The sequence below is a fragment of the Rhinatrema bivittatum genome, chromosome 5 (genome assembly GCF_901001135.1).
Source record: "Rhinatrema bivittatum chromosome 5, aRhiBiv1.1, whole genome shotgun sequence".
Lineage (NCBI taxonomy): Eukaryota > Metazoa > Chordata > Amphibia > Gymnophiona > Rhinatrematidae > Rhinatrema > Rhinatrema bivittatum.
Genome location: NC_042619.1, coordinates 262,046,340 through 262,060,927, shown reverse-complemented (window position 1 = coordinate 262,060,927; position 14,588 = coordinate 262,046,340). Strand labels below are relative to the sequence as shown.

At 42.0% G+C, this 14,588-nt stretch overlaps 1 protein-coding gene across 4 annotated transcripts in view; it reads left to right on the top strand.

Moving 5' to 3' along the window:
* NSD3 (nuclear receptor binding SET domain protein 3) overlaps positions 1-14,588 on the top strand; it is a 502,906-nt gene that overhangs the window by 417,978 nt on the left and 70,340 nt on the right. For all 4 annotated transcript variants that reach the window (XM_029603933.1, XM_029603930.1, XM_029603931.1 and 1 more), the window contains one exon: positions 11,519-11,675. In XM_029603933.1, coding sequence (XP_029459793.1) covers positions 11,519-11,675 — 157 coding nt within the window. The remainder of the gene's footprint in view (positions 1-11,518; positions 11,676-14,588) is intronic.

The window sequence follows — 14,588 nt, the reverse complement described above, 5'->3', positions numbered from 1 at the left end:
CTGACGAGATCAGATGGAGAAATTCTTCAGGAGAATTAAAGTCCAGCCCATCGGATATCTGAGACATCAGTTTCAAGAGATATAAGATGTGCACCCGCTGCTGGCAGTGCATAATCAGAGCATTATCCCCCTCCAAATTGAGCACCCATAGTGCCAGGGCAATAGGTCATTGTCCAGCTCCTCCCACCCAAAGAAAGAGAACGGTTCCATTTCTTCAGTTCCAGCATTGAGGAACTTCATTGACGTGCAATGAGCAAAGGCCAAGAAACACAGGCTTTGGTTATCTGTCTGTGCATGATGCCAGGAACAGGGACATTCTGGTTGTTGCATTGTATCCCCAAAAGCAGTGGTTCCCAACCCAGTCCTCAAGACACATCTAGTCAGTCTGGTTTTCAGGATATCTTTAATAAATATGCATGAGGTAGATTTGTATACACTGACTCCATTGTATGAAAATTCATCTTGTGCATATTCATTACAGATATCCTGAAAACCTGACTGGCTAGGTGTGTCCTGAGGACTGGATTAAGAGCCCCCTGCCTTAAAATGTTCCCATAGAGAGGACAACTCATCCTTACACCATTCTGGAGAATTGCGACAGCTTCCAAGGGTCCGAATGCCAAGTGACCCAGGGACGATGTGGCCTCTCCTGCTTCCCATGTGACAATGGATCATTTATCTTTTGAGAAGGATATGGACAGAATGATCAGGAGGCTTTGGACAGAAAGATGGCAGGCATTGGTGCAATGGTGTCAACAGCATCAGTGGCCTTATAGACTGATGTCCAACCCCTGCTATGGAGAATCTAAGAGCATCTGTTGGAGGAACTGCAGTGCTGGTTCTTGTAGGGGCATCAATTTCAGGTACTTCTGCCTCAATGTTAATTTTCAGTGCATTGGGGGAGAAAGAGGCACAGAAGTTCAGCAAGGTCTGGAACCCAACAGACAAGTTCTATTCTCACTAAGATCTTGGCTGTGGGCTTGGATGCAGGTTCAGTCCACATCTCAACCTACTGTTCTGACTCAGAGTATACCTGGTGGTACAGTTATAGATCTAGGGACTTCTCTCATCAGGAGCAATCAATAGAACTCCCTTCCCACCCTTCTCCTTTCCAAAGGATCTTTCCTTTGCCGACTTTGTAAAGAGAATGACTGAGGCCATTTCATTTGATTTATAAGAGGACAATCCAAAATCAAAATGCTTGACATCTTCCAGTTCATGTAGTCTTCCCCACCCCAAAGGATATCGTAGCAGTGCCAGTCCATGTGATCCTTCAGAAGACATAGATGAGAATGTGGGAGAATCCCCATAGTCCCCACAGACACAATATATTGCATCCAGAAGGATCTCGTATTTGAGAAGCAGCAGCTACCTGTCAGTTGGTTGTGGTCAAATCTTCTGTCAAAAAAGCCAAAAGGTTTAGAACCCACTCCCTGTTGCCCCTGCTGAAGAATTTCTGAATCCTTGACCTTATTTGGAGAAAGGGTTACCAGGGAGCTATGCTCAGTGTCCACATAGCTTCTTACCCCAGCTCTTTATGAGTCAACATATTCTGAAAGACACACCGTTTTTGTCGGAGCATGTGCTTCAGTAGCAGCATTTTATGCTGAAGCTACTAGTGGACAATAGGATGAAGTGTGGGAAACACATGATCTGGTCAACCTTCGATATTTTTGAGATGGAATTGAGAGTCTCTGCAGTAGGTATTGGCACCCAAAGATTTGCATGGCTGCGGACCTCAGGCCTAAGATAGGATGGCCTGGATAGATTCACTGATGTCTTGCAATGGGGAGATTCTCATTGGAGATAAGTTCATGGAAGCAGTGGCTCAAATGAAAAGCCACCGTGCTAGTTTCAGATCCACTCCACTGCTACTGCAAATCTGCTTTGCTCATCCATGAGGTATGCAGTTGGGATGCCGAGGAGATCCTTCTGTCCACTAAGAAGACATTATCCTCTGCTCCTTCATTTCCATCAACAGCAGGGAACTTGCTCTTGTATCAGACAGAAGATCTCCAAAGCCACAGCCAGCATACCAATCAAAACCTGGGATGGGGTTTTGACTGGATCAAGAAGGGCATTTCCAGAATCCCAGTATCTGTGCCAGAGAACCTTCCTATTGGGGGAAGACTAAAGTTTTACGTAAATCGTTGGCCCATTTACCCTTGGACATGTGGGTTCTCAGCATAGTCAAGCATAGATACAGATTGTGTCTATTGGAAAACTTGTCAGATGCCCACTGAGAAGCTCATGGTCTGCTTCTCAGCATCAGAGCTTAGTGCAGTTGAACCTGTTCCACCAGGAGAAAGAAATTGGAATTTTTACTACATGCACTTCCTGAACCCAAAGAGGACTCCATCCCATCCTAGACCTGAGGGCTTTAAACAAATTCCTGGTAAAGGAAAAGTTCAAGATGGTTTCCCCAATCATCTTAATCCCTTTTCTAGAAAAAGGGGACTAGTTATACTCTCTATTTCTTTACTAGGACTTATTGTGAACCTTATTACCAGAAAACTGTTCACGGCAGATCACAATCTTAAAAAGTATGTAAGAATATAATATAAATATAGCTATAGATTTAAAGGATGCTTAGAGCCTCATAGAAATATTTCTAGGTCACAGGAAATGTCTCAGATTTGCAGTAAGGAAACACCACCTCCAATACCATATGCTGCCCTTTGGCCTAACATCATCACTATACATTTTCACAAAATGTCTTGTGGTGGCTGCACATTTACACAATTTGGGGATACATGTATTTCTGTGGGGAGAATCAGGACTGAATTCAGCCATTGCAAAACAGTTTCGCTCAGTGCTCATGAAGATCTAGAAATCTTTTCTTCCACTAAAGCAAAATATCTGTTGTCTTTCTCTCTGCTTGCTGGTTTTTTTGGGTAATATTTTTCCTTCTTTATCCTGCTCGGATGCTTTTTTGTTTTTTTATTTGAGTCTTCTTTAAGAAAAAAAACAATTTTAATTAGATTTTTACCCCTTCATCTAATCTCCCTATGTCGGGAAGAAACCCTTTAAATTCTGCACAAAATGCAAACACGATATGTTGAGCTTGGACTTCCACAAATGAATGCCTTCACTGTCTGATATGCCCAGCTGCGCAGCATATGGAAGAATGTCCCCTTGAGCACTTATGTACAGGAACTTCAAACTAAAATTCCATTTCTCTTACCCTTTGGAGAAAAGACACATTCTTTAGAGAGACCAGTACCTAAAAAGAGGAGATCATAGTCTCCTTGACACTGGAGCCATGACTCTCTGCCTTTAGGTTTGGAATACAAGTAAAGTTAAAATTCACCTCCATTGGTGCTGAGAAGCAGACACTCCCATGAGAAGCACCATGTAGAGACCTTCGGCATGCACAAAGTCAATGACAACCTCTTCCAGTGCTGCGATTTTGGCACTGTCAACATTTGAGTACTACGGCACCAAAGATTACGGCGACAAAAGATTTTGGTGCTAAAGCTACTTTAGCTTGGTACAAAGCTAAAGGGAGGGAAAAGCACTCCTCCCTTACTGGTGCCAGAATTTCTCTTCAGTGGTGCTTTTTCTGCCTGTTTCTGAAAACCACGCTTTCATGAGATGGTTGGAGTTTGTCCATAACTGCCTTAAGAATACTACCTCCTTCTCTCATAGAGAAATTCTTCACCCAGTTAGATTCCCAGTCTTCTATTCCTCAGTTTCAGAAAGATCAATAAGTTTGTCAAGAAACATCTCAAACTCCCATTTCCTCAAGAAATAGACCTTCCTTGACAGACCCTCCAATTTGATCTCCTACACATTGGACAATTCTCATTCTTATTTTATTTTCTATTCTACCATTCATTTGCAGAATCACAGGTCTACCTTCAGACCCCTCATCTAAACCAGCTAGGAGCACCAAAGTATTTTCCACTATGATGCCTAGATCTTTTCCTGAGTGGTAGCTCCTAATATGGAACCTAACATCGTGTAACTACAGCAAGGGTTATTGTTCCCTATATGCAACACCTTGCACTTGTCCACATTAAATTTCATCTGCCATTTCGATGCCCAATCTTCCAGTTTGCAAGGTCCTCCTGTAATGTATCACAATCTGTTTATGATTTAACTACTCTGAATAATTTTATATCATCCACAAATTTGATAACCTCACTCGTCGTATTCCTTTCCAGATCATTGATATATATATATATATATATATATATATATATATATATATATATATATATTGAAAAGCACCGTTCCAAGTACAGATCCCTGAGGCATTCCACTGTTTACCCTTTTCCACTGAGAAAATTGACCATTTAATCCTACTTTCTGTTTCCTGTCTTTTAACCAGTTTGTAATCCACGAAAGGACATCGCCTCCTATCCCATGACTTTTTAGTTTTCTTAGAAGCCTCTCATGAGGGACTTTGTCAAATGCCTTCTGAAAATCCAAATACACTACTTCTACCAGTTCACCTTTATCCACATGTTTATTAACCCCTTCAAAAAAAATGAAGCAGATTTGTTAGGTAAGACTTCCCTTGGGTAAATCCATGTTGACTGTGTTCCATTAAACCATGTCTTTCTATATGCTCTACGATTTGGATCTTGAGAATAGTTTCCACTTTTTTTTCCCGGCTCTGAAGTCAGGCTCACTGGTCTATAGTTTTCCCAGATCGCCCCCTGGAGCCTTTTTTAAATATTGGGGTTACATTGGCCACCCTCCAGTCTTCAGGTACAATGGATGATTTTAATGATAGGTTACAAATTTTAACTAATAGATCAGATGAGATGGGAGTCAACAGTAAATTTGCCTGGTGTTCTCAAATACATTCAAGCAATCTATTTATGTGCTGGTTTATATTTTTGAAACATCCACAATAGCAAGAGGGACTAGAAAACTAGCTTGGCTAAAAGCCTCAGACCCAAAAGAAGATGTACATGATATATTGGCAGATGCCTATTGCTAGAGAGACAATTTGTTTGGGGGACAAAATTAAGAAGACAGTGGCTATTATAAAAAGATTACTGTTAACCCTTCAAACCCCTTTGTCAGTAACCTCCAACCAACAATTCGCTTAGAGGAAATAACATCCTTAATGTTATAGGAGGCAATATTATCAGCCTTGTATCAAATTCCAACTGTACCATTTTCAGAGGCAATGTTTGTAATAGGAGCAACCTTAGCAGCAAATGCAGCTGCAAAGCAGATGATGCTCTAGAATGAGAGTCCAACCAAGGGCTGCTCAACAATCCACACCAGTCAGAATTTTTGACTACAGATCTTGAACCTCTTCAGCTGGGGGAAGGCTTCATTTATTTTACCCACCCTCCCAGAGGTCTCTCATTACCACAAACCAATGGATTCTCAATATAATCCATAACAGTTATTGCCTGAATTTTCAAAAATTGCTGCTTCTCTCTGCATTCAACCCTCATCCAGTCTCCCTAGAGCAACTTCATGTTCTTTTTTTTTTTTTGTCAAAATCATTTTTATTAAAGAGTAACACAAGGATAATCAAAACCAGACTTTGGGGAAGATAAACACAGTATGCGTCAAGAGTAACCCCATTGTTTACCACAAGAACGATCCCCCAACATAGTGAAGGCAACTGTCTCAACCCCCCGTGTACTCTCCTTTTGAGGTCCTATGGACCAAAATAAACAGAGTATACTCAAACCATAACCCAGCACCCAATCACATCACAGACATCCACAGACATTCCGCACACCACCCATAACCCCCTCCCCCTACCCTACCCTGGGAGACATCCCCTCCATAACAAACATTATCAAACAGTTGCAGAGAAAGATATTGCAAGGCCCAACCAAGTTCGGTCCCCATCATAACATACACTGTTCTCTGATTAATTGGCAGAGCATAATACATTGCTAAAGGTCCAATCATTTCCAAGAAGGATGATATCCAGTGGCAGTTAGAGTAGTTTGAAGGTCCGACAAAAGGTCATAACAAGTAGACCAGCACGCCTGGTAGATCGAGTCCTGTGCCCTCTCATTATTCAAGGCGACCAGCCACTCCATTTGCATTGTAAATGCCAAACGTCCAAACCAGGCCCGCAAATTGGGTGGCACATCTAAAGCAGGAACTAGCCTGTCTGTTAGTGGCCAATGCAATAGAATCTGTCCTGTCCTGATGATGAAAAGAACAAAGGTTTTTACTCCAGTTATTTTCTTATCCTGAAGAAGTCTAGAGGTCTATGTCCCATTCTGGACTTGAGAAACCAAAACATATTTCTTAAGAAAAAAATTCAAAATTAATTCTCTTAAGTACCATTCTTCTGCAACTGGAAATCAAAAATTGGCTAGCCACACTGAATCTTAACACACACATATCTATCTGTTCACATTTATCACAGGAATTTCTACAATTCATGATGACAGATCAACATTATTAATGCTGTGTTCTCCTTTTTGGATTGTCTGTGGCTGCAAGAGTTTTCACCAAGTGCTAAGCAGTTTTAGATGCCCATTTCAGGAAAAACAATGTCTTAGTTTTTCCCTACTTAGACGACTAGCTAATATCGAGCAGATCTAGACAAGAATCAAGTGCAATCCACTTCCTAAGCTCTCCTCACTGGGATTCATTGTCAACTTCCAAAAATTCAATCTGATTCCAACTTGTACTTAAATACCCAGAAGGGGGGATGAGTGTTCCTTCGTCTCCAAAGGATGAACACATTATCATGTATAGTTCACACATTATCCACATGCATAGCAGAATTTTTATGGAGCTGATAGGCCACATGGTGGCTACAGTTCATGTTGCACATTTTGATTGTCTACACATGAGGCAATGGCATTTGAAGCTTTGCTGGAACCAGCGTTCACAGGCAGTAAGTCACAGAATATAACTCTCCTGGCATCTATTCTGGTCGTTGAAATGGTGGATTTAACTTTCAAATCTTCTTTGTGGCTAATTCTTTCATCCTCCATAAACTCAACAAGTGTTGACAACAAACACCTCTATTCAGGTTGGAGAGCACATCGCAACATTGTTTCCTCTCAAAGAACTTGAAGCATACACGAACCACAGGAACCAAAGGCTCTATATAAACCTTCTAGAGCTAAAGCCATGTTGACAGTTATTCTAGGGTTCAAGCTATCGCTAAAAAGAACGGTAGTATAGATCCAAACAGACAATCAAGTAGCAATGTACTACGTTAGCAAGCAAGGAAGAACATGATCCTTGAAGCTGTGCAGAATATGGAACCGGCTGATCATGAGTATGATATTTTTCAGTGCCATTCATCTCCCAGACAAAATCTTATAGTTTTAAATGGAGGTGTGAGGAAAAGGCACTAGTCTTTTTTCTTCTGTTCCTCACAAAAATGACTTGAATATCTTCTACATTTTTCAGAGTCTGGTGTGAAGACTGTGTAATGCAGGGCTGGTGCTTCCATTAGGCAAACTGGGCAGTCGCCAAGAGTGCCAAAATTTTGGGGGTGGCAAAATTCCACCAGCATGAAGCAAAGAGGGGTGCTGTGCCAGAACCAATACCACCAAAGAAGGGAAAGATGTGCTGGAACCACTGCAACTGGTAGGAGGGAGCACTGTGCTTTGGAGGTATGTTGGGGAGATGTGTGCTTGACCAAAGGTTCACCTAGGATCCCCAAACACTCTTGCACCAGCCCTGACTTAGTAGTTTCATCCTCAGTGTAATTGCTGCTTATCACCATATGTATGAGCTAAACCCATCTCTGTATAGCCTTTAGTTGTTCAACTTATATCAGGCTTATTTCAGTTGAAGCCTCATATCAAGCTTCCTGCTGTGTCATGGACTTCATTGTGGTATTGATCCAACTGATGAAAGCTCCCGTTGAGCTCCTAGACTCCTGTAAGTTGAAACATTTAACCTGGAAGGTAATAATTTTGGTGGCAGTCGCTTCAGCGCAGAGTCAGTGGGCTCCAGGCCCTATGACTTATCTACCTTATACTAAATGTTTTAACAACCAGGGTGGTTTTGTACATGAATCTTAAGTTCCTGCTTAAGGTAGTATCAAACTTCTACCTTAACCACCTTCGACATTCTTCCCTAGGCTACATGTCCACAAAGATGAACAAATGTTGCACGTCAGGATTGCAAAAGAGCTTTGGGCCTTCTATTTGGGAGCGGACTTAAGCCCTTAGAAAGCTCATTTAGCTTTTTGTTCCTTTGGACCCCAGCTAACCTGGAACTGGCATTGCCAAGTGCACAATTTCAATTTATTAGCAGATTGAATCTCTCTCTGTTATTCCCAATTAGGCCTGAATCTGGTAGAGCATGTCACGGTTCATAGTGTTAGGGACAAGGCGACATTGGTGGCACACATGAGATTGGCCTCCATGGAGAAGAGCAAAACTGCAATATGGAGTTCTCTCCCCACATTCACAGCTCACTGTTTGGATAGGACTCCTGATACAACAGTATCTTTGATCAGTCTGTCCTGCAGAGTCTATTTGAAGTGTAGAACTCCCCCACCCACACCAGGGCCCATTATCTTTCTTTCCAAGCTGCCCCTATTAAAAAAAAATAATAATAATAAAAGGGCTGGTTGCCACCAAAAATAGTTTTCCTGTTGGGGCAAAACCTTTCTAGTTTTATTTTCCCCTTTTCTTTTGTTCAAGGCAGTCTGTACTTAATTCCCCACTTATGAGGACTTAACATCCTACTTGTCCTCAGAGAAAGCAAAAAACTGCTTACTTTGTAATAAGTGTTCTCAGAGGACAGCAGGATGTAAGTTCTCACAAAAGCCACCCATCTCCCTTTAGAGTTGGTTCTTCATGTTTATGTTAAATTGCTAGGAAAGTACTGATGCGGTGATATGGGTCGTGCTGCACATACTTAATTGAGCATGCCAGACATTTCTAGAAGCTTTTGTGTAAATCTTCTATGCAGAGCTCTGTTGGATGACGCCAACCACTGCTGAGGACTGACTAACTGCTGTCCTCATAAATCACCTGATAATAGGTAAGAACTTTTGCTTTCCAGAGTTGTCAGTACTCCCTCTTACAAGGCATACTCCCTTAATTTTTATTTAAGGGTACAAAAAAAAAGACCATTTTTCTCTTGCAAAAAAAAAAAAAAAATTCTTTAAATTGGAGCATTTTTTTTAAGCAAACTTAGGTATGTCTTTCATTTGCCTTTTTAAAATCTAGTATAACAATTTTAAAACAAAAATAAAATTTAATTGATAATGTGGGTGGGTATTTCTACTTTTTGAACTGATGATGTGCTCCTGCCCATTAGATGAGATTTATATTTTTTTCTTTAACAGTTATAGCTTTTCTCCCCACCAAATTCCCAGTTCCCAACCAGGTATAGTTTCTCTGTGCTGCCTTTGTGTGGCATAGAGACAAACTGCATACTTCTGGCACATGTCCATTTCTGTATGGCCTGAGCCAAGGTTTCCTACGGTTTGCAGCCTTCCCTGCCCCTGCCGCCTTCTGAGGATTAGAACTTCTGTGCTGATGTAGTTTCTCCCACCCCTCTTGAGGGTCAGCTGAAATTATTTTGAGCCCTGCATTTGCTTGAGCTTCTGCAATAAATCGCTTAAAATGCCTCATTAAAAGAAAACTGTCCCTTCGTGCATTGTGCAGTATTTTAAAATTATACACAAGCAGCAGTAACCTGCATCCTTAATTGTGTTTTTAGTTAAAATTCTTTTAAACTGCCTCCTCTTCCTCCTCACAGTGCCTGGAAGTATTCACATCACAAGTTGCTTCACATACTGCGGAATCCGATTGCTTTGTGAGTGTGTGATGTCCATTCTCACATCACAGCCAATACAGACCAATCGGGTCTGGCGTGAATGCATGGCAATTTGTGAGACTCTTATTGCCCATGACTCCCATAAGTTCAAAGGGAATTTTGTGTGTGTGTTGGGGGGGGGGGGGGCATATTTTAAAGAATTTTTAAAAATCTTAAAACTAAAATTATATCCCAGTTTGTTTTTTTAATTTGCTGCAAGGGTAGTGTTACTACTGGTCGTGACCTGGGTTTAAAATACTGTACTGTCCACACTAAGCATGGTTTTCTTTTGAAGCAAAGCTGCCTCGCTTAGCACTGAAACATAATTTGTTTTTCCTGCTGTTTGGTTATATTATTTTTAATTTTATTATTTGTATTTTTATTTTGTGATTGATGTTTTACCCACTCATCTTATTTCAGTAATTATGCTGGGTCTGTATTTCCTCTGAATTAAGATTAACATCTTTCTAAAACCTCTAGAAGTGAATTAAAAAAATAGATGGGACAAGGGAACATATTCAAGTCTTTATATCTTTGATACGTTCAGTTTTGTAGCAGAGGAAATATAGATGTGGATATTTACTAATTGTTTAGTGCTCCTGCCCTGTTTTGTGTTTAAAAGCAATCTTTAAAAAGCAACAGTATTGATAATCTATTGCTGGAAAGATTTTCTGATCAAGATTTTGAAAGTCTGTTTCTAAAAGCGTTAGTTTTTATTTTGCAAATGTAAACCAGCTTCTATTCGGTGATAACACTCGCTTTAAAATCACAGGACTCTTTGGTTCACTATAATGAAAAACATTACTTTTTATCACATCCTCTTCCTTAAATAGCAGGGTTTGATTTTAATATGGACCCAGCAATTTCAACGAGTGGACACAAATTCACAGCCAAAAGGGGGACCCATAAGACTGTATTTCATTTTGATCAGAGAATCACACTGAGATTTCAAGACCCTGTTCACTAAGAAATCGTGCAGCAAGCACAAAGGAAGTGAACTGGTGTGTCTTGTACTTTGTGAAAAGCTCCAAAGCAAAATACATAATTTTGTATGCGTTTGTTCTATGGTTGCGCTAATGAGAGCGAGATTGGCACATTTGCCGTGACTTGGCTACTCATCTCTGGTTGATGATCAGTTGCACACTGCTGTGGCCGCAGGTTTATTGGACATCTGCCTTTCTGTGTTCCTGTGCAACCAGAAATGCAGCAGTCTTACTGAAAGGCTGTTTTAATTCATGCACACTAACTGATTGCTAAGGGATTCAGTCAAGGAAATGTTAGATGCCAAAAAAATAAAAAGAAGAAAGAGCCCAAATTCTTCTGTTAAAGAAAAATGATTGAGGCAATTACTGTATGCCATCCTGTCTAAAATGATGCACAGGGGAGGTAAAGGTCATACAGAGAGGCAATGCTTGAAGGGGGATTAGAACCCTAATTTGTAGCTCCATGCACTACCTGTTGCTAGTAGAGCCTGCAATGGAATTTGTATATTAAAACTAATGTGCAAGTTACAGTTAATTACAATTCTATCTAAAGCACATTAGTGGCCCTAATGTATAAAGGTTAACCCCAGATGCACAGAATGGGGAAAAGCCAGTGGTAAAATAAGCCAGAAATGAAAAATCAGTGGTAGCTATTGACCTGAAATTCTGTTTTTATTTCATCCTATCACAGCTTTGATTTAATCCCTTATGCTTGCCTTTTTTCTGGTGTTCGGCATGTAAGAGTGCGTGCCTCTGCATTCCGTACCAGCAATTTTAAAGCTGCTGCTTGTCTGTTTTGTGTGAAGGTGGAAAACTTTTATGCTGCGAGTCGTGCCCGGCGTCCTTCCACCCTGACTGTCTAAGCATAGAGATGCCAGAGGGATGCTGGAACTGTAACGATTGTAAGGCTGGCAAAAAGCTACGCTACAAGCAGATTGTCTGGGTGAAGCTTGGAAATTACAGGCAAGTCTTTCAAGTGACAGCAGAGATATAATCGCATCCTAATGCGTTTGAGGTTTATTTTCAGTATGACTGTGAGTAAACCATGTGCTATTAAGTTCCTTCTTTGTGGAGTGGGGCGGGTTTGGTACCTAAACAGACATTTCAGAATTGTGAAGCACCAAGTCCAGATTCAGCCACTCAAACCTTAGATCTACTTGCACATCTGCTACCTCTTATTCTTCACACAGTTTTACCTGACACATGGGAAAGGTAACTAAACTCTTTTACCGCCCAAAGCGTGGATGCTTGTTTCCCAGAAGATGATTTTTCTTTTTAATGCAAGTGTAAAATTGGTATCCCATATCTGATGAGCAATCAAACCAAACAGGCAAGTAAAGAAATATGTAACCATACACCAGAAAAGCTCTTCACTAGAAAATTGACAAGTCAATGCTTGTAGCTGTGCAAACAATCAGGTGAATTTTCAAAAAGATTTACACGTTTAAATGTAACCACTATTGTAGCAATTTTCAAAAGCCATTTACGCATGTAAAGTGCACTTATGTGAGCAAATCCTATGGACAATTCAATGGCATGTATTGTAGCAATTTACAAAAGCCCACTTACTTGAGTAAAGTACATTACTCAAGTAAACCCCAGTTTTACCATGTAAATACTTTTTAAAATCAGGCTCAATGTGTGGTGTTGGGAGGAAAAACCTGAGAAGTGCATTGATGCCTTCTTGTACAACATTAAACAGGTAAGGCACCATTGTGTAATCACAGGTCAAAAACTTGCAACCAGTCCTCGCTTTATTATAAGAAAAAACATTTTTGTATATATATCTATCTGTACTTAACTTTTAGCAAGAGGTCTTTTCTTTCACCGATTGTTGTCTGTGCTGACATTTGACAAAACAACCACAACCAATGATGGTGAGCATTTCATGTTAGCTGCTTCACCCCGTTGGCTCCGAGTGGTATAGGGAGGGCATGGCACATTGTGTCAGGGTGCCATGTTGGGAGGCAGCCCCAACACAATGCGCCCTCCCCATATCACCTGGAGCCAGAGGGGAACATCACCCTGAAGCAGCTAACGCTAAACTCTGGCCATCGTCAGTTGTGGTTGTTTTGACAAATATCAGCACAGTGAGCAATAAGTGAAAGAAAAGACCTTTTCTAAAAGGTAAGTTCTTCTCCAATATAAATTTTAAAAAAATAGAAAATAAAATAGATATACAAATAATGTTTTCTTATAATAAAGTGATAACTTGTTGGAGATTTTTGACCTGTGATCACACGATGGTGTATGGCTTACCTGTTTAATGTTATACAAGTAGGCATCAAAGCACTTCTCAGTTTTTGCCCAATAACACACATTCAGGTCAATACAGTAAAGTGCGGCCGCGGTTACCCCGCTCCTAAGCCGCTTTCTACTCACTTTCCGGCCGCGTTAGCCCTTCCTGCGATACACAATCCCCTTTAACCGATTCTTACTGCCTCTTTAAATCACCAGGTAACCCCTTCCGCCCGCGGCATGTATATTAGATGTAAACGATCGAATTAGCTATTCCCTCCCATACAGTAACGTGCGCCCCGACTATCGCTTTTTAACCCTGCCGTTTTGCCGCGCGTTTAACCTGCTAACTTACCGCCTACCCTTACCCCTGCGTTAGAGGCAGGGGTAAGGGTAGGCAGCAAACTTACCCCCAGACCCCGCTCACCTGCCCTGGCCGCGTCAATGGGTGCTGGTCTCCGGGGCAGCCCCAGTCCTCTCCCCCCTCCTCCCTCCTCCCGAAGCAACGAAAGCGGAAAAAAATCGAAAAAGCCAAAAAAAAAAAAAAAAGTAGCAACGAAGTGGACGGTTCTCCCACGCTCGAGATTGCCAGTCCTCTCTCCCCTCCTCCCGAAGCAAGGCGCGAAAAGCAGCCTTGCTTCGGGAGGAGGGGAGAGAGAACTGGCAGTATAAATCGAAAAAGCCAAAAAAAAAAAAAAGTAGCAACGAAGTGGACAGTTCTCCTACGCTTGGGATTGCCAGTCCTCTCTCCCCTCCTCCCGAAGCAAGGCGCGTAAAGCAGCCTTGCTTCGGGAGGAGGGGAGAGAGGACTGGCAGTGTAAAGCAACGACTTACTTTTTTCGCAGCCCTCCTCCAGAGACTGACATCGGCGGAGATGGATCGCGGCTCCCCTGCCTCCCGGAGGCGAAGATGGATGCCTGCATGGGCAAAAGCGGCTCCTGGGCATGCAATTGGGCCGCTCAAGGCGTGACGTCACGATGTTTGGCGTCACGACATGTGACGTCACGTCTTGAGCGGCCCAATTGCATGCCCAGGGGCCGCTTTCGCCCGTGCAGGCATCCATCTTCTCTGGGAGGCAGGGGAGCCACGATCCGTCTCCGCTTATGTCCGTCTCCGGAGGAGGGCTGCGAAAAAAGTAAGTCGTTGCTTTACACTGCCAGTCCTCTCTCCCCTCCTCCCGAAGCAAGACGCGTAAAGCCTTTTCTAGTGAAGAATCCCAAGTATAGGAGAACCGTTCACTTCGTTGCTACTTTTTTTTTTTTGGCTTTTTCGATTTACACTGCCAGTCCTCTCTCCCCTCCTCCCGCAGCAAGGCTGCTTAACGCGCTTTGCTTCGGGAGGAGGGGAGAGAGGACTGGCAATCCCGAGCGTAGGAGAACCGTCCACTTCCTGGTACCTGTCATTTCAAATGTCATTTCAAATGTCATTTGAAATGACATTTGAAATGACAGATACCAGCGTGTCTGTGAAACGTTAGGCCAGCGCACCCAGGATACTGTATAGCGCTCTATACAGTAAAATGGGTTGCGCGGGCCTAATGCTTCACGGATGCTTCTTGGACGCGGCTTGCATTTGCAAGCAATTTAAATACAGTATCAAGCGGTAGGTGAGCCGGACTGTGCGTGCGGCAACCGCAGG